General features: G+C 50.1%; 5 protein-coding genes and 1 pseudogene across 6 annotated transcripts; 5 read left to right on the top strand and 1 right to left on the bottom strand.

The window, feature by feature from the left end:
• Positions 1–752: 752 nt before the first annotated feature.
• BU25DRAFT_398728 (heat shock protein 70) lies at positions 753–3,315 on the bottom strand. Its single transcript, XM_033704918.1, has 4 exons — positions 2,871–3,315; positions 2,706–2,815; positions 1,479–2,653; positions 753–1,424 (listed from the first exon to the last, which is right to left on the bottom strand). The coding sequence occupies exons 1-4, from the start codon at positions 3,109–3,111 to the stop codon at positions 926–928; spliced, it is 2,025 nt and encodes a 674-aa protein (XP_033558701.1). The 5' UTR covers positions 3,112–3,315; the 3' UTR covers positions 753–925.
• A 2,523-nt stretch (positions 3,316–5,838) lies between these two features.
• Positions 5,839–7,583, top strand: BU25DRAFT_413411 (FMN-linked oxidoreductase). Its single transcript, XM_033707033.1, has 2 exons — positions 5,839–6,003; positions 6,054–7,583. Exons 1-2 carry the CDS (start codon positions 5,905–5,907, stop codon positions 7,230–7,232), a joined length of 1,278 nt encoding a protein of 425 aa, XP_033558700.1. The 5' UTR covers positions 5,839–5,904; the 3' UTR covers positions 7,233–7,583.
• Positions 7,584–7,732: 149 nt separating this feature from the next.
• Positions 7,733–9,468, top strand: BU25DRAFT_433436 (uncharacterized protein; the record flags this gene model as incomplete). Its single annotated transcript, XM_033708779.1, has 6 exons — positions 7,733–7,792; positions 8,124–8,287; positions 8,341–8,513; positions 8,593–8,692; positions 8,746–8,904; positions 9,240–9,468. 6 exons carry the CDS (start codon positions 7,733–7,735, stop codon positions 9,466–9,468), a joined length of 885 nt encoding a protein of 294 aa, XP_033558699.1.
• Positions 9,469–14,331: 4,863 nt separating this feature from the next.
• On the top strand, positions 14,332–15,074 carry BU25DRAFT_476194 (uncharacterized protein; the record flags this gene model as incomplete). Its single annotated transcript, XM_033710946.1, has 4 exons — positions 14,332–14,391; positions 14,444–14,590; positions 14,650–14,741; positions 14,792–15,074. 4 exons carry the CDS (start codon positions 14,332–14,334, stop codon positions 15,000–15,002), a joined length of 510 nt encoding a protein of 169 aa, XP_033558698.1. The 3' UTR covers positions 15,003–15,074.
• Positions 15,075–15,604: 530 nt separating this feature from the next.
• BU25DRAFT_476192 (uncharacterized protein) lies at positions 15,605–16,414 on the top strand (the record flags this gene model as incomplete). Its single annotated transcript, XM_033710945.1, has 1 exon — positions 15,605–16,414. One exon carries the CDS (start codon positions 15,605–15,607, stop codon positions 16,379–16,381), a length of 777 nt encoding a protein of 258 aa, XP_033558697.1. The 3' UTR covers positions 16,382–16,414.
• A 438-nt stretch (positions 16,415–16,852) lies between these two features.
• Positions 16,853–16,936, top strand: BU25DRAFT_t111 (annotated as a pseudogene). Its single transcript has one exon. The product of its transcript is annotated as a tRNA-OTHER (tRNA).
• The last annotated feature ends 1,035 nt before the right edge of the window (positions 16,937–17,971 follow it).

Genomic DNA, 17,971 nt, shown 5'->3' with positions numbered 1-17,971 from the left:
GTACAATGAGGAGCCGCGCAAACTGGGTGAATGCCATGACTCGCTGAACGCTGTAGTCTGTATGTATGAAGACCACACTGCGTGGTGCTCAATGTCTTTCTAGGTAGAGTTGTAGCGGTACGGTGCCTGTTGCAAAAGGAGGAGGTCAAATTGATCTGGAAAGGGCGCCCGTACGCAAAGGCAGGGACAGGGCAGAGTAAATAAGCACCGGAGGATGTGAGAGCAGCAGCATGTCCGACTCTTGAGGTTACTGCTGGTCATGCCAATTCCCGTAGCTGGCGTGGTTGTTCGTGACGTGAAGTGCGGTGGCGGACATCGCGAAGGGTCAGTTGACATGGAAAAGCGCAACGTTGATAGCGAGTGCATCACTAAAATGACTTTAGACGAAGGAGCATTATTAGGAAGACACGAGATGGAAATGAACAAAGCAGTGATGTCGAGGTGGGGTCAGATCGAAAGGCAAGTGCGCATCTGAGGAAGGAATGAAACAGTGACAACACAAGAAGAGAACGCGAGGCCGTACCACCCACAAGCGCGCGTTAAAGGGGACTCAGGGTGACAAAAACTTAGCAGAGGCGCAAAAGTGGGCGAGCCGCAGCTGTGAGCCATGGTTGGGAAGGCGCGATGGCGTAAGAGCCAGTGAAGGTTTGGCTGTCAGGTACACTATCGCATACCAAGAGCACCTTGCATACACGGGCATGCATGGCACATCACATCACGATGCAAAAGACATGACTGTACAATTTGTTTATGTTCATTTCAATGGATTGATATCTTCGTAACTAAACTTCGAATATTCCCATATAAATCCAAGCCGTTGCACGATGTAACGGTGGCAGGAATACTACTCATACATGGCAAGCCCAAAGGCAGTCCAAGGTAATTGAAGTCAACTTTTCTGCGTCACCACCTACAACTCATCGTTCTACAACTCGTCGTGACCGGGCTCCTCGTCGTCACCAGCGCCACCAGCTGAGCCGTAAAGCTTGGAGGTGATGGGGTAAGCGACATCGGAAAGCTTCTGGAACTGCTCATCGAAGTCCTCAGCGACAGCGTCGGCAGAGTTCTCCTCGAGCCAGTCCTGGGTCTCCTTGACGGCCTCAAGAAGGGACTCCTTGTCGTCATCCTCGATCTTGCCACCAAGACCCTCCTGGTCGTTGACCTGGTTCTTGAGGCTGTAGGCGTAGTTCTCGAGCTTGTTGCGGGACTCAATGCGCTCACGATTGGCCTTGTCCTCCTCGGCGTACTTCTCCGCCTCCTCAACCATGCGCTCAATGTCCTCGGTAGAAAGGCGACCCTTGTCGTTGGTGATGGTGATGCTCTCACCCTTGCCAGTGCCCTTGTCGACGGCGGAGACCTTGAGGATACCGTTGGCGTCGAGCTCGAAAGTGACCTCAATCTGGGGAACACCACGGGGAGCGGGACTGTGAAGTTTGTTAGCAATGGTCTGATCGCAATTGGATATGTTTGTGACTTACGGAATGTTGGTGAGCTCGAACTTGCCCAGGTTGTTGTTGTCCTTGGTCATGGAACGCTCACCCTCGAAGACCTGGATGAGGACGACGGGCTGGTTATCAGCAGCGGTAGAGAAGATCTGGCTCTTCTTGGTAGGGATGGTGGTACCACGCTTGATAAGGTGGGTCATGACACCACCAGTGGTCTCGATACCGAGGGTAAGCGGGTTGACATCCATGAGAATGATGTCCTCAGTGCTGGCGTCACCGGCGAGAACCCCACCCTGAACGGCGGCACCAAAAGCAACAGCCTCATCGGGGTTGACGTCCTTGCGAGCCTTCTTTCCGAAGTACTCCTCGAGCATCTGCTGAACCTTTGGGATACGAGTGGAACCACCAACAAGGACGATGTCATCGATGTCGCTCTTCTTCATCTTGGCGTCCTTGAGAACCTGCTCAACAGGCTTGAGAGTCTTCTTGAAGAGGTCGTTGTTCAGCTCCTCGAACTTGGCGCGGGTGAGGGTCTCGGAGAAGTCGTTGCCCTTGTGGAAGGACTCAATTTCGATCTTGGTGGTCTTTTGGGAAGAGAGAGTACGCTTGGCCTTCTCGACCTCACGCTTGAGCTTACCCATGGTCTTAGCGTCCTTGGTAATGTCGACGTCGTTCTCCTTGTTGTACTTCTTGGCGAAATAGTTGATAACACGGTTGTCGAAATCCTCACCACCAAGGTGAGTGTCACCAGCGGTAGACTGGACCTCGAAAACGCCCTCCTCGATTGTAAGGATGGAGACATCGAAAGTGCCACCACCAAGATCGTAGACGAGAACCTGGCGTTCCTTCTGATCGGTCTTGTCAAGGCCGTAGGCGAGAGCGGCGGCGGTGGGTTCGTTAACGACACGGAGAACGTTGAGACCGGCGATAGTTCCGGCGTCCTTGGTGGCAGCGCGCTGAGCGTCATTGAAGTAGGCGGGAACGGTAACAACTGCGTTCTTCACGGGCTCGCCAAGGTAGCTCTCAGCAACCTCCTTCATCTTGCCAAGAACCATAGCCGAGATCTCCTCAGGTGTGAATGTGGTCTCCTCCTTGTGGACTTCGACGCTGACGCGGGGCTGGCCACCCTTGTTGATGACCTTGAAGGGGAAATGCTTGATGTCATTCTGGACAGACTTGTCGTTGAACTTCTGACCAATAAGACGCTTCTGCGGAGGGTGTTAGTACCTGTAAATTTATGCGGCGAGACGTGCAACTTACGATATCGAAGACGGTGCGGTGAGGGTTGCTGGCGAACTGGTTCTTGGCGGCGTCACCAACAAGACGCTCGTCGTCAGTGAAGGCGACCCACGAAGGTGTGATACGGTTACCTGTAAAGGACACTTGTCAGCTACTGTTCGAATATAGAACTGGCGGCGAACTTACCCTGGTCGTTGACCATGATCTCGACCTTGCCGTTCTTCATGATACCAACACAAGAGTAGGTTGTTCCAAGATCGATACCAATGACGGGGCCAGAGACAGCGTTGCTGTCCTCGGCGAGGGGCTCCTGGTCTTCAGCGCGAGCTGTCTTCGCCAGCATCAAGCCAGCGACGAGGACCATGAGAAGGTAGAAAGCAATGCTCCATGTGGAGCGCTTGCTGGCGCTCCGTGAGCTGCGCGCCATTATGAATGTGCGGTATGTGTGTAGGAGCCTTTGGGTGGCTTCAATGGACGCAGGTGTGCGCGGGGTGCGAGACTTATGAAGCTCGCTGCGTGGTGTGTTGGAGTAGAGAAGGCTCCGGGTATCTAACAAGGAAAAGAAAGACAAGCCAGTTGAAGTTGACTGTCAGAGTGGGATGGAGGAAGAAGAAGGTAGAGCTGGCGAAAGGCAAGCGTTATATGTGGAGCGGGCCTCTACACTTTCGAAGTGAACAGCTGGTATTTCGAGCTCCCTAAGTTTCACCGCTTCCAGATTCGGTCTTAGCGCTACCTTCCTGCCACTTTAGTGCTATTTCGGCTTTGCTCAACCTGGAGTCGCCCGCACATCAGCCTTAATTTCACTCGATCTCATGCTTCATTGGTACAGGACACGTGTAGTTTCACTTGGTGCTTGAACTTCCTACTCTACATACGTGTTGTTTGCATCACCGAAAGCCATGAGACTGAACACTTGAGTCAGGCGCAAAGCAATAGCTGTCCTCTGAAGCTTCTAGATCCTAGAACAATGCTGGATATCGTATGCAAAACAGTCTCCTATCAACAGCATATCGTGTAGGCACCCCGCGCTAGTCCTCAGCCTCACCCGTCAGGATGTCAAGGTGGACCTTTCTGAAGCCCTGTCTCTGTCTATGCGGATGATTGCCATTTGTCCATTTGCGCTTGTTCCGCCAATCAACGATAGCCAGTATTGAGGATACCGCTTATAAGGTGCAACGTCTCCTCATATGCTTAAGGCAGCCATCTAGATCACGAACAGTATGACTTCAAATGTCGTATTGATATTGAGGTGGGTCTCAAAGGCAGCAGCAGTTCTTAGTTGTCATACTTGGCGCAACGGCGGTGAAGGATGTTGTTTTGACACCTCATGTTGTCGCCGTACCCATGCTCGAGGACACTTCGGTTTCCGCAAGGTCTTTTGCCATCTTCCACGCTGTTGTAGAACAGCCTTGACCTTTCTCCGTATGGATGCAAGGAATCTTGGAGCTCGTGTCTGGTACTGGCGAACGTTCCTGAAGCCTGTCAATGTTTCTGCAGCTTTCCATCGTCACAGTCATGTCACCTTGCACAGAGACTCCACCCAAGGCTCTGCAATGCTTGTCCATGCGCTTCGCCTTCTCGTATCGTCATCATCATACTGAAAGCGGAACTTTCCATCAGTATGGATCACGGCACTAAATATTGGCATCGTGAGAATCTTGTGCTGGCTTATTCCCGCAGTCTCCAGCAGCGCAACGAGCAGCCACGGCTTGCATTCCACAAGTGAGCACCGTCATCGCCTTCAATCGTGCAGCCATCTTTAGACAAAAACTCCAGGTTGACTGAAGCGAGAACTCACAGTGAGCTTCTTCAGAGTCAAAGCCTACTGCAGCGGTGTTGCATCCCTTTGACAGTGCTCCTGAGGCGATGGTCAACTCGAGCCGTGAGACTTCGACTTCATGCAGCACCTGTCTGAGACAGCATATCTCACACACTTCGCTGTAAGCAAACCTTGCCTTCAACACCACAGAATTACCACTTTCGGAACCTTCAGCGTCAAAGTCGATCACGGCACTAGAAGATTGGCGTTTTCCACCTCTGAGTCGCCCAAGATTCGTTTCGGCTCACTCCCTGGACCGAGTGTTGTGCATGACAGCAACTTTTTTTGCATCGCAAGACAGGGTCCAACTCGACACAACAGCTCTTGGTATACTCGATTTGGAACTCAGGTGAAAGTATCGATCGCAGCACTAAGGTCTTGGACGACGATGCTGGGCAACTATGTATGCCAGATGTCACGCCTTAGGCTCAAGTCATATTGTTCATTTTGCAGAAAGCATGCATTCTATGCTCGGGGAGGCACCATTCAGTAGCTATCCTTCGATCCTTGCGAGGCAACATTGTCGCCGTTATTTGCACAGCGCAGGTCCTACGTACAAGTATTGCCGACCAACCACCAGATGACGCTGTTTTAGGCCACCTTCAAGATTGTTGAGCCTCAAGAAGCCTCTTGTTTGGTGTTTGTTGTCGTAAGTTGAATATGCATTCACCGGATTGGGTTGCTGACTAACCCGTTGCCAAAATTTGGCAGGCCTGCCGATCGTTTGCCGACAATTCACCGCCATCAATGTAACCACCGGAGGCTGTCCTTAACGCCTTTCGCGCCATACACCAAGTGGACTGCTTAGAAATGCAGGAAATGAGCATACAACGACGTGTTGCGGAGCACAAGGCGTAGCGAGCTTGGCTGAGGCATGAGCTTGCAGGCTCGTGTAGAGAGGCGTCGCGGCAAAGATTGACTGTTGCGCTACGTGAGAAAGCATGAGTGAGCATGGTAAGAAACAAATACACGACTAACACTGAGCGTACAGCAGGTATTCAACTAAAGGCTTGGGTACGCAACTACGCTGTCAGCAAAGGTAAGCTGTCCTGCAGCCGTCTCACCCCTTGTATCCACTTTTGCAGAACATCAAGGTCGCGTACACTAGCAAGTCATGTTGCAGTTCTGCTATCGGCTACATCGTCGCACATTCATGGTGCGATTTGCGTCGGCGATGCCTTACAAATCACCTACGAATTAATTCTTTGGGGGATGTGACGTCTGCGGGGCCGCTGTTGCCGACTACGCTACGCTATCAACGTCACCCTAACGGTACTTTCGAGAAGTGGGGAGTAAGTATAAAGCTCTCGCGGTTCTCCCATCCTTTGTTTCGACATCAATTGAGGCCGAGTCTCTTTCACAACTATCCCATTCTCTCCAAAACTCACACCACTCGCAACCATGAGCGCCAAAGCAGACACCGATAAGCCCCACTCTCACCATGCAATCCTCAAGGACATCCCAACCGAAGACCACTTGAGGAACATTGCAGCTCCTGGGGTACGTGAACATTTTGAGACATGTCTTGAGCTCCGTACTGACTATTGCAGGTCTCGTACTTCACACCCCTTCAGGACCCACCAGCTGGTACCGCACTTGGAATGACCGATGGCAGCTCAAAGATCCCCAAGCTTTTCACCCCACTCAAGATCCGTGGTCTTCAGATGCAGAACCGCATTGCATTATCACCGCTTTGCCAATACTCCTCTCAGGATGGCCATGTCACAGACTGGCAGCTCACTCACTTGGGTGGTATCCTCCAGCGTGGTCCCGGGTTGACCATGGTCGAGGCAACTGCCGTCCAGTTTAACGGCCGCATCACCCCTGAGGATTCTGGCCTGTGGAAAGATTCTCAGAAGGAGCCCCTCCGCAGGATTGTTGAGTTTGCACACGGTCAAAGCCAGAAGATCGGTATTCAGCTTGGACACGCTGGACGCAAAGCAAGTACCGTCGCACCATGGTTGAGTAAGGGTGATATTGCAGGAAAGGACGTGAACGGCTGGCCCGACAACGTCCACGCACCTTCTGCCATCGCTTTCAACGACAAGCACTGCCAGCCCAAGGAGATGACCCTGGATGACATCGAGCAGCTCAAGACCGACTTCAAGGCCGCCATAGAGCGCGCGGTTTCGATTGGCTTCGACTTCATCGAGATCCACAACGCCCACGGCTACCTCCTTCATTCCTTCTTGTCGCCCGCATCCAACAAGCGTACTGACAAATATGGTGGCTCGTTCGAGAATCGCACTCGTCTGACTCTCGAAATTATTGACCTGGCTCGCGCCACTATCCCCAAGGATATGCCCCTTCTTCTTCGTATCAGTGCCACTGACTGGCTGGAGGAGGCTGGTATCGAGGGCTGGACCGTTGAGCAGACCGTCAAGCTGTCCGAGCAGCTTGCTGAGAAGGGTGTCGATCTTCTCGACGTTTCATCCGGAGGTCTCCATGAGAAGCAGCACATCCACGGCGGACCTGGCTACCAGGAGCCATTCGCTAAGGCCGTCAAGGACAAGGTCGGTGACAAGATGCTTGTCGGTACTGTCGGATCCATCACCAATGGCAAGCAGGCCAACGGATACCTCGAGGATGACAACCTTGACGTTGCCTTCGTTGGTCGCATGTTCCAGAAGAATCCCGGTCTTGTCTGGCAGTTCGCTGATGAACTCGGCGTAGCGGGTCGCTGGGCAAATCAGATCCGCTGGGGCTTTGGAGGAAGGGGCAGGAAGTGAGTGCTTTAGCTTTCATCAAGGACCAAACACATTCCCTTCTTCGTTATGATATCATGATTTAGTCCTGTACACCACGACATATACAAGAGGTAAATTTGTAAAAGAATTGGAAAGTAGAAGACTGTTCACGAATTTCAATTTTCTCATCTGCAAATCGTTGCGATTCCAACTTCTCATATACCACTCCAGATGCACTACTGACAACTTTGCTAGGGACCACATCGTGAACAAGAAAGCGTTTGCGAACGAGGCTGTTTTCGTAGAGTACAAGAAGGACTAGATACCCTAGATGTCAAGAATCACCGAATAGAAAGCCTGTATCCTGCTCGATCGAGCAAAAAGTCTATCAAAGGAACCTCCCACTATCCTCCATATTTTCTTCGTCAAACACACGTGGCTTCTTCGTGGGTCATGATCGTACTTGTGGCCGCACGGTACAGGTACACCACCCACTGATCGCCGAGGCCTCTGATTGGCTATCATAGGAACATCACGACATCATGCATCTAGTTGCTCTGATCTTACCAGCATCGAGCATGTTCCCCCACTTGATGTCTTGCGTAAACCATTGTGGCTGCAACATCCAAGTGGCTTGCTGAGGCTTGCACGTTGCCTGCCCTTCAGCTCTCCATACCACGAGCATTCCAATTTACTTCACAACAGACAGCCTACTGAAAGCCCCTCTTTCATTTGCGAAGCTTTCGGATACACAAAGTTTGAAGATGGGATTGCTAGGAGGCTCAGAAGCATCGTGGGCCCTGCAGCTCGCGACAAGTACTTGCTTCAAATTCGACCTCACCTGCTCCCCAAATCAAATCTCACAACCTAAACAAACCACCACAGTGGCTACTGGCCCAACATACGACCCAAATATCCATACCCAGGTATCAGTCAACAACTCAGAGGTCCAAAAAGTGGGATAACGACCTCGCAACAACCTATTTCCGCGTCCAGATAAAAGACTATCATGGCCTCCCCAAGGATGCACCCAAGGACTGTTCTTACTTCAATCGCCCTTACACGCATCAGATGGATACTCAGTCGCATGATCTTTCGTGCCGAACCGCGATATCTCCGGTACCGACCTGATCATGGGCTTCGACTTCAGCCACCTCGTGCTCGACCGCTTACCGCTCGGCACCAAGACAGCAGTGAAGATCACGACTACAGTGCTGGATCCTGGCTTGTATGCAGACCCGTTCAACGATGAGCTTTATCTATATGGGCCTATGCGGAGCAGTTGCTTCACTTTCCGTATCGGTGGTAAGATAGATGAAGAAGGTGCGGAGGAGCAATTGAAGCGCCTGGACAGAGAAAACGATGGCGTGATGGAGGAAGGCGCATCTCTCTGGCGAATCAGTCCGTGCCAGCCACAACATTCCGTCGAATTGGAAAGCAAGACGAAAGTTCTTCCTCGACCAGTCACAGCTGGAGAAGTCCACGTTTGTGAAGGGACGAATGTATCATGCTGATTTTTAAACCCGCACCTGGACTTTTCGAACTTCTCGTTGAGGTTGCTGGGGTTTTTGATTAGTGTGGCGAAGCAAGTGGATGAGGAGACGCATCATCTGCGGTTTATGTTGAAGAGTAGAGAGAGTGGGAAGGTGTTGTTTGTGGTGTTCTTCAAGTTGTTATTTGCGAAGAAACTTGAGGATACGCTGAAGAATGGCGAGTAAGAGAGCAGTGGAACGAGTGGGAACCAGACGAAGGCAGGCGAGCCATATCCAGGGACTAAGTGTGGAAGGTTTGAGATGATTGGGTTGATTGATCTTGAGAGCTATTGGTTGGAATCGATCGAGACTATATAGTAGAAAGGGATAGTAGTGAAGGGTTGGGGAAGCAAACCGAACTAACCGAACTAACCGAATGAGCTGGACTATCAGTGCAGCGGGCCGTTGGCAAACACTGCAACGGACCGCTAGCGAACACTAAGTCAGAACAGGACACGACGACAGAGACAGATGAGCCTAGATGAAAGTCCATACAATGAGAGATATTGGGAGGCAGCAGAGCGCCCTCTTTCCAGGAGCCTTCAGGATCCAAAGCGCCTAAATCGTACACAAGAGAGGACCAGAGCGACTACATACTGAACGCAGCGGCGAGCACTCTTGCACAGTCGATATCTGCCGCTTTTGGTGCGATGGGTTTTGGAAACTCTTCCGACTCCGAAAATGTCAATGGGAACAGCACACCATACAGATCACACGCAAAACCTGCAAACGCGATAGACGACTGAGCTGTTGAGAATCACTTGAGAGATCGGCACGGAAGTAGCAGTCAGTAGCGAAGACACGAATGTGATTTATATCGGACGACATCGTCGACTTCAAACGGCAAGAGCGACGCAATTGTCGAGACCTACAAATCATACTGAATCCTCTCGCTATCCTAAAGCAAGCTTGTCCCCAGATTTCCTCCACATACCTCGCCAGTACAAGCCTACTCATCCGTTTTTCGCCACCAGATTCAGCCAGACCATCAAGCTTCCGCCGATGTATTGAGCATAGACCCAGAAGTCGTGAAACCGGGTCTGAGTGTCATCGGGAGACATGCCACACATACGAGTACGGTCCAGCTTGCGCAATGAAACATATGAACGAGGCTACAGTAGATTACGACAGCCAGAACGACTTCTACAACGTGAATCACTATGGCCTGGTTAAGCCAGATTCCACGCTTGCACTGACGCGTGTGAGCCGCTCACCAATAAGCTAGTCCGCTAGCGAGGGTGCTAGCCGTGATGTATGCGGGGGCTTCATGGAGTTCGGAGGTGCGGGCATAGGTTACCTCTTCAGATGTGAAGTTCGTAGACGCGCCACGGTACCTAATAGTATGTCTTCTGTACCATGAAGCTTTGGAAGATAGCGACAATAACGAAGACAAGATCGCAAGTTATCGTGAACCAGTCCCAAGCGACCACAGCCTTCGTAGTCTTTCCAACATATTGAAAGGGCTGTTGTACATAGCCCACGACTTCGTTGAAAAGACTCTGTGGCTTGTCAATAGCTAGACTGCATCACCATGTCTTGTTACTGATCAGTCTTTTCGACTTGGGCGTCCTGGTGCGGAAGTGTATGCACAATTGGAATCATACGCGCGACTGATTCTCGAAGGGTCTCCATGTCTTCAGCGTTCTGGTTCTACGCGTGCTCAAGAGCCCGGATCTTGTCCATGACGATGAAGTAAAGGATGCTGCCGATTGCGACAATGACGAGAGTGATGATGATATTCAGGGTTGACGACATGGTGGAAGCAGCGTATCCAAAAGTCAGCATACTTGTAGTAGAACGGTACTGGTACAACTCACGTGACACGCAGGGCAGCAGTGAAAGTACCTCCCATAGCAGTAGCAGTAACGTAGTGGTTGACCCGGCCGTAGTACGGCCGTACTCGTGTTACTTTTGGCGTGTTATAGGTAAAGTGCGGAAGTGAAGCAATACTCAGATCGCCCACATTCAATTTTCAGATTATACCGGATATAAGTCAAAGAGTGAGTTGTATTTCTGTATTTACCATAAATAGTCTGTACAGCGTGTACAATAGTGTTTTGCTCCGTTCAAATCCTAGCGTTGACTTATATTTTTGCTCTTATTTTGCTGTTCTCCACGCGGACGCTCCCGCCGCTAGCATCTGTATAAATATAGAATGTGGCTTTGGCTCAAAGCTACTGTGTCTGTGCGCACAACGATCATGTTGGTACAACGATCAGGCAACAACAATAGTCACATTTTGACACGTCAACTACACCACAACCATGCCTGGAATTCATGATGCACTTATGCAGATTCGTCAATTAAAGCCTGGCGAAAATTTTACATATACAGAAATTGCAAAAATTCATCGTGTTAATCGCGTAACGTTGTCAAGGCACCACCAAGGTGTGCAGCAATCCCGGGAAGATGCCAACACAGATCGCCAGTTACTCCACCCACAACAGGAGTTGTACCTTGTGAAGTATATCAAAGAGCTTACAGATCGTCACCTACCTCCTACGCGTCAAATGGTAGCAAATTTTGCCTTTGCGCTTGCTCACAACAAGGTTTCCGAGAGCTGGATTACTGACTTCCTTCACCGGCACTCTGATCGAATATCATCACGATGGACCACAAGTATGGATGCGCAGCGGCACGCTGCTGATTCTCTCGAAAAGTACACCAAGTACTTTGATATTCTGCAGCAGAAGATCACCCAATACAACATCGAGCCACGGCACACATACAATATGGATGAGAAAGGCTTTGCAATTGGCCTGACAGGCAAGAGCAAGCGGATCTTCTCTAAGCAAACATGGCAACAAGGGAGGAGTAGAGAATCACTCCAAGATGGCAATCGTGAGTGGGTAACATTACTCGCAAGCGTGTGTGCGGATGGGTCAACTCTGCCACCAGGCCTCATATACCAGAGTAAAGCTCAAGCCCTACAATCAAACTGGGTGGCGGATATTGAGCCAGGAAAACACTCAGTATTTGTAGCGGCATCACCTACAGGTTGGACCAACGATGAGATGGGTGTTGCCTGGCTTGAGCAGGTCTTTGATCGCTACACTAAGGCAAAAGCTTGAAACTCATGGCGATTGCTCATTGTCGATGGCCACGGCTCACATATAACGATGGCCTTTATCAACTACTGCGATCGCCACAGGATTCTGCTCTGTATCTATCCCCCACACAGTACCCACGCGCTGCAGCCGCTTGATGTGAGCTGTTTCTCACCTCTGGCAGCAAACTACTCCAATGCAGTTACTACACACCTTCACAACGCCCAAGGCTTCTCCACAGTCAGGAAACCTGACTTTTTTAGGCTTTTCTGGCATGCCTGGATAGATACCTTCACTGAGGCGCTGGTACTGAGCGCCTTCGAAGCCACAGGCCTATGGCCGTTCAACCCAAACAGGATACTTCACCGCTTCCAGAAGCTCAATACTGATGCCTCTAGTAGTACAGAGGCATCGGCCGATGAGCTTGACAGGCTTCTTGACTCTGCAATTATCAATAACAATGCTCGGGATGCTCGCGCATTGCAATGCTCAATTCACCGGCTTGCAGCTCAAAACAAGCTACTTACTCTTGAAAACCAGCAGCTTCGCCTTGCAGTTACTACTAAGAAGAAGCGCAAGAACAAGGGCAAGCCGCTAACCCTACAACAAGAGCAGCAGTATGAGCACAATCCTCTCTTCTTCTCGCCGCGCAAGGTACAAGAAGCTCGCAATCGCGAGCAAGCCACGCAACAACAGAAATGTGACAAAGCGGCAGCAATTATTGAGCGACGGCAGATACAACACCAAAACAAGATACTCCAAGAACAGCTACAACAGGAGAAGCGTGTGGCGCGAGAGGAAGCCAAGAAGGTGCGGGAGAAGGAGAGAGCTGAGAAGGCAGCTGAGAAACAACGGCAGAAGGCAGCTCGCAACACTGCCACAGCTATACAACTGTCTCAATCTGGCAAGCGCAAGGCCTCACAGAGTCTTCCTGCAAACCCTTGCAAAAAACAGAGGCGTGTGGGTGGTGCTGTGGGTGGTGTGGCCACAACGGTGGGCGCCTCAAGCCCTCCACCAAAAGCCACCTTGCGTGGCCGCAACGTGCGACTCCCACACAAGTATCGATAGCCAGAACAGTTGCCTGAGTCTACAGATTACAACACCAAAAAATCTCGCAATAATATATATTGTATGTGGTTGTACAGCTTCATTTGTGGGTGCCTGTGAAGGCGCTAGCGCGGTCGTTTTACCAACATGATCGTTGTGCGCACAGACACGGTAGTGTTTAATTGGGTGTAGTGCGGCTCCGGGTGGGCTGCTGAGGACCTCAACACCAAACCTTGCGCACAATATCACCAGTATGTTTTATCACTCCCTGCATATCTAAGCCACAACAAGATTTTTTTGTTGTCTTGCTCTATCAACGCGTACAAATGATGTCTGTATGCATACAAAGCTTTTCCAAGCTTGATGTAAAGGTTGCGCAAAGTATGCTGGTACCTGAGAACAGTGACTGAATTGATGAGGAGCTATGGAGAAACACTGACGAGTTTTCAGTGTGTCTTGCTTGCTTATACGCTAAACAAGCAAGGAATAGGTGGATCCCATCCATGTCAAGACTCTACCGACCTCTCTAGGGCCTAGCCTATCACTATATTAACATAGTATTTAGATTTATTTTTAGGCACACAATTACCTATTTTAAGCATACTATAGTAAAGCAAGAGAGCTTTAAGCCAGTGTGATAGTACTATTGTGCGTTTAAATTGGTATTTCTGTTTAAGTTAGGAGGCCCAAGCTTCTGCTGGATGGAAGTGGCTCTCAGGTGATATAGGGCAGGCGGTGATATAGGGCAGGCAGTGATATAGGGCAGGAGCATTTGGGTGGTTTGCCGTTCTGATTGGGACTAGGGTCAATAGCTTGTATGGGCGGTCTCTGACCCAGGTTTTCTGGCAACAGACACAAGAAAATACAACCAATCAAGATCATATTCCAATAGCTTCGCTTGGGTCGGTAGCTAGGTAACATGCACGAGGTTACTTCTTCATCATATAAAACCATTCAGGAATTCACTTGTACCAATTGGAGTAAACCAGTAAGAGTCATCGACGCATTTGCAAGAGTCTGTATTGCTTCTCCAGGAACCGGACATTCTTCCGCTCATACGAGTACAGCTCGACTATGTCTTTGGCAACTGTGGATACTTTTACGCTACGAGCTGCTTGGCAGCACTTCGGCGCCCATCTAGCTGTTCGTGAACCAGTTCATTTCCAAGAACAATTGATCTTCACAACAAAGATAGACTAAACTCGTTTTGAATAGAAAAAGTTAAAGTAGAATTGGAGTGTTGTGAGATTTAAGTGCTTTGGTGATGAGCCCTACGGGCCGTGTTCCTTTGCAGCTAATGTGCCGCGCTTGAGAATGTCCAAGGACTGATCGTGTTGGCATTTGCCATATGAAGGCTTCGGCGCATGTCGACAGTCGCCGTGCTTCATCCGGGCCTACTTTTCATCACCCCGATCAACAATAGACACTGCACGCTCCGTCCTCAAATTGATAACAGCAGCTGCTCTCAATGGCTCATTATCTGAGAAGTTAAGAGTGACATCGCTCGAAGCGGTGATGAAGCTTGTGACTGCCCTGCAGGAGCCTGAAGATGCGATCACCAAACTGGCTTATCATGTATGTTAACTTGTAAAGGTCGGATCGTCTGCACTGACTGAAATCATATCAGCCATCTATTTTCATGGCAACACGGACTTTGCTCGAACTTGGAGTCTTCAGACATATCGTAGAGAAAGAATGTATTACATCGCAAGAGCTGGCGAACCTTACAAAGGCTGATGAGGTCTTGCTTGGTACAGCGTTGAAGATTGTCAACGTGCGATGAATCACTAAAGGCTATTGCAGAACGTCTTCTACGCGTCCTCACTGCATTAGGATGTTGCAGAACTCGACGACTCGACATACGGACCGAATCCATTGACCAAGGCACTTGCTACGAGGCAAACAGCAGGTCTTGTCGAGTTCATGTACGTCGGATCGAAGCGGAACGTCGGCAAAAGACTGACATTCAGCATAGCTACGATGCCGGAATGATATTCATAGCCAAACTTCCTGAGTACTTCGAGAGACACGAATATAAGAACCCGACTAACCAAAACTGGGGTCCAGCACAGTACGGCCACAACTTCCCCGGACAGAATCTTTGGCCGTACATTGCCGCCAATCCCAAGCTTCTCAACGCTGTGCATGCATTCTTTGAAGGTGGCCGTGGGAGTAGGCCACTCTAAGTTAATAGATATCCGGTTGAATAGAAGCTGCTCGACAATACTTCCAAGCCGGTGACTGATGATGACATCCTGTACGTTGATGTGGCAGGCGGCAGACGGCACGATCTTCTTGACTTCAGACAGAAATTTTCTAGTTATCCCAGCAGATACGTTCTCATGGATTTGCCTCATGTGATCGAAGATGAGACACTCGATCTCGCTGGCGTCGAGAAGTGTTCGCCAGCGGTCCGTTGCAGTATTTGCTAACAGTCCGCTGCACTGATTTTCCAGCTCATTCAGTTAGCTCGGGTTTGCTTCCATACCCGTTTATGGCTATTCCCTTCTACTATATAGTCCCGATCGATCCTCGCCATAGCTCTACAGATCAATCAATACTCTCAACCCTTCCACAAGAAGCAATCCCTCGATTTCTTCCGGGATCATTTTACTGTTCTTCCTTCATCCAATATTTGGCGGGTGTTGAAAGCGTTTCAGAAGTTCGTGGGGATGAAACGCGGGCTGTAACACCACCAGTCCTAGCCAACTTGGACCTCAACACCAAGATTAGCTCCTCTCAACCTGTTCTTCTTTTTCGTTAATGTTGTTCGTGCGCTTTGGTCAGTATGGCGATACCGAGGCGCCTTATTCTCCTCCTTACGGCTACTTTTCTGCTCTTACTTATCGCAATGCTGTTAGCGATTGCGATCGAGATCCGCGCACCACCACCAAAGATGATGGCAGTGACGCTTGCTCAAGCCGCAAAGTACGGCGAATCTGAACGCGAGCTTGCTGAAAAAGCGCTCCTGAACGGCACCGACTTCGATCGCGGCGACATCCTGAATGGAACCACCATTGCGCCACCAGCATACACGCCCACAATGACGGTGACCGACGAAGGCATGATTGGAGACCAGGAAGCGCCAGTACCGACTTCAAGCGCAGCGGATGAAGGATACATCCAGCCAGACTCAACGTCTCTGCCAGCCGCCAAACCGACACCACAACCCGTCGCGCAAATCCCGATCCTCGCTCTTTCCTACTCTGGCTCTGGAGGCCCAAAACACTGTCGCGGTAGCCTGTTACAGAAAATGTCCTTCGCGCGGCCTGCAGCGCAGTGGAAGAACGGGTCATGCATCAATCTTCCCAGCGATGCGCGCTGCGGCGTCTTCTACTCCGAGAAGGGCGACAACTGCGAGGCGCAACTGTTCAACGAAGCGGACTGCTACAACACAACGGCGACGTACGTCAACACCGTGGTGTTCATGCCAGAAGAGCGACCTGTCGGCACGCTGTGGAGGAGCATGTTCGTGAAATGCGGTGTACATGTGCCAGAGGCCACGATGCTGGATCCTGCTATTCTCGGTGGGGCGCTGGGATCGAAGAAACCTCCTGTTGGATGAGGTGCAAATCGTCTTCAGGATCTTACGCGAAGAATGGTTAAAGGAGCAGAGGACGCCACGGCGCGTCACATGGAGATGCGCCCAACAACACTAATATCAACGAGCGAGAGCATCGGCTCTGCTGACTACCGAAGAGCGATCTTCATTCAGAGCACAGAATACTGAATATGAGGGGTTTGCGCGCTGCAATGGGAAAGAGTTACAAGAGTGTGGGGGTAGGACTTACCCAACAGGCTTGATGGAAGTCTTGAGGCCTTATGCTCAAAGTCCGCCAACCTCGGCAAGAGTGCACACAAATGTCGCAAGTCCAGCGAAAAACCAGCAAGGAGGATGAGAGGGCAGTCACTTCCATGCATCACTAGGAGCACTTTTTTATATGAGGATATAAATCTTGGATTTGTCCATTCATCCATTAACAATATCCGTTATGGTCTAGGTAAGCTCAACCATCACCACTTCACTCGCCAACAATCACTAACGAACAGCAGTGGCTAGGATACATCGCTCTCATTAGTAAGCGCCGATGTGGCCGGGGTTCGATTCCCCGTGACGGAAACATCTTTTTTGCACTTCTCATGTGCTGTGCGTTCGTCCAGGAGGATGTGTGTGAAAGTTGTCTGTGTTTTTTGGTTGATACCACCACGCACAGCCATGCGTGGGTATTTTTTGTTTTGCACCTCGCGTGTTGACTGCGCATGACTGGCAGCTGCTCCCAGCCTTCCACATTCGTAGAAGCGAGACAATCAAATCAAGCATATTTATTTAATCTGATAATTTGGTGGTATAAGACCACACTGTGGTCTGTGAACGAGGGCACATACAGCAGAGAGGTCTGATCACCTATCGATAAGGATTTGATCCAGAATTAATATGATTGTTGACAAGTCTGGTAGAAGCTCACTTGGCCCGGTCTGGGGTGTAAATAATATGAGGGGTAAGAGCTGCCGCAACAGCCAACATATGTGGGCTGAAGCTTATCAAGATCGAGACGAATGATAACTCAAGGTCATCTCGTTTCTGGCTCCTCTGTCTGCCAGTCGGTATTGTTGAGTGTAAGAGTTATCGATTGTGTCAGTTGGCTGAGCCAGACTAAGTAAACAGCGCTAAGTACAAATACGGTAGTGCATACCAACAGAACGGTCAGGAGCAACCACCTATTGTGGTAGTGTCTACTTTCCGAACATGTATGTGTGAATCGGCACTGAAATTTAAAGACATTCGCATGTTGTAACTGAATATCCCATTCTTATGCTGGTATCGCAGATCCTTCCATGAGTTGTATTGGCGGGTAACAGCATCCTGCACTGAGGTGTGGTAGTTGCTGTTGGAAGGTGCTATTCCCCTATATATCGATTAGTACTGGCATTATTTATAGGCGCTAGTGGATGGGTACTGAGGCTTTCCCCGATAACTTCAACTCAATAATAACACTTAAACAGTTGTAACGTGCACCCTAGCGATGATGTGCTTCGCCCCTCCCAAATTCCCCTAAGGAACATCACCGTTTATTGCCACGACCAAGAAGCGTATCTCCGCTCAGCGTGCTTGATTGGAAAAGAATAGTGCAGATCACAATAGACATGCGGCTGT

Source organism: Macroventuria anomochaeta, assembly GCF_010093625.1.
Source record: "Macroventuria anomochaeta strain CBS 525.71 unplaced genomic scaffold BU25scaffold_30, whole genome shotgun sequence".
NCBI classification, from domain to species: domain Eukaryota; kingdom Fungi; phylum Ascomycota; class Dothideomycetes; order Pleosporales; family Didymellaceae; genus Macroventuria; species Macroventuria anomochaeta.
This window is presented reverse-complemented; position numbering and strand designations above follow the sequence as displayed.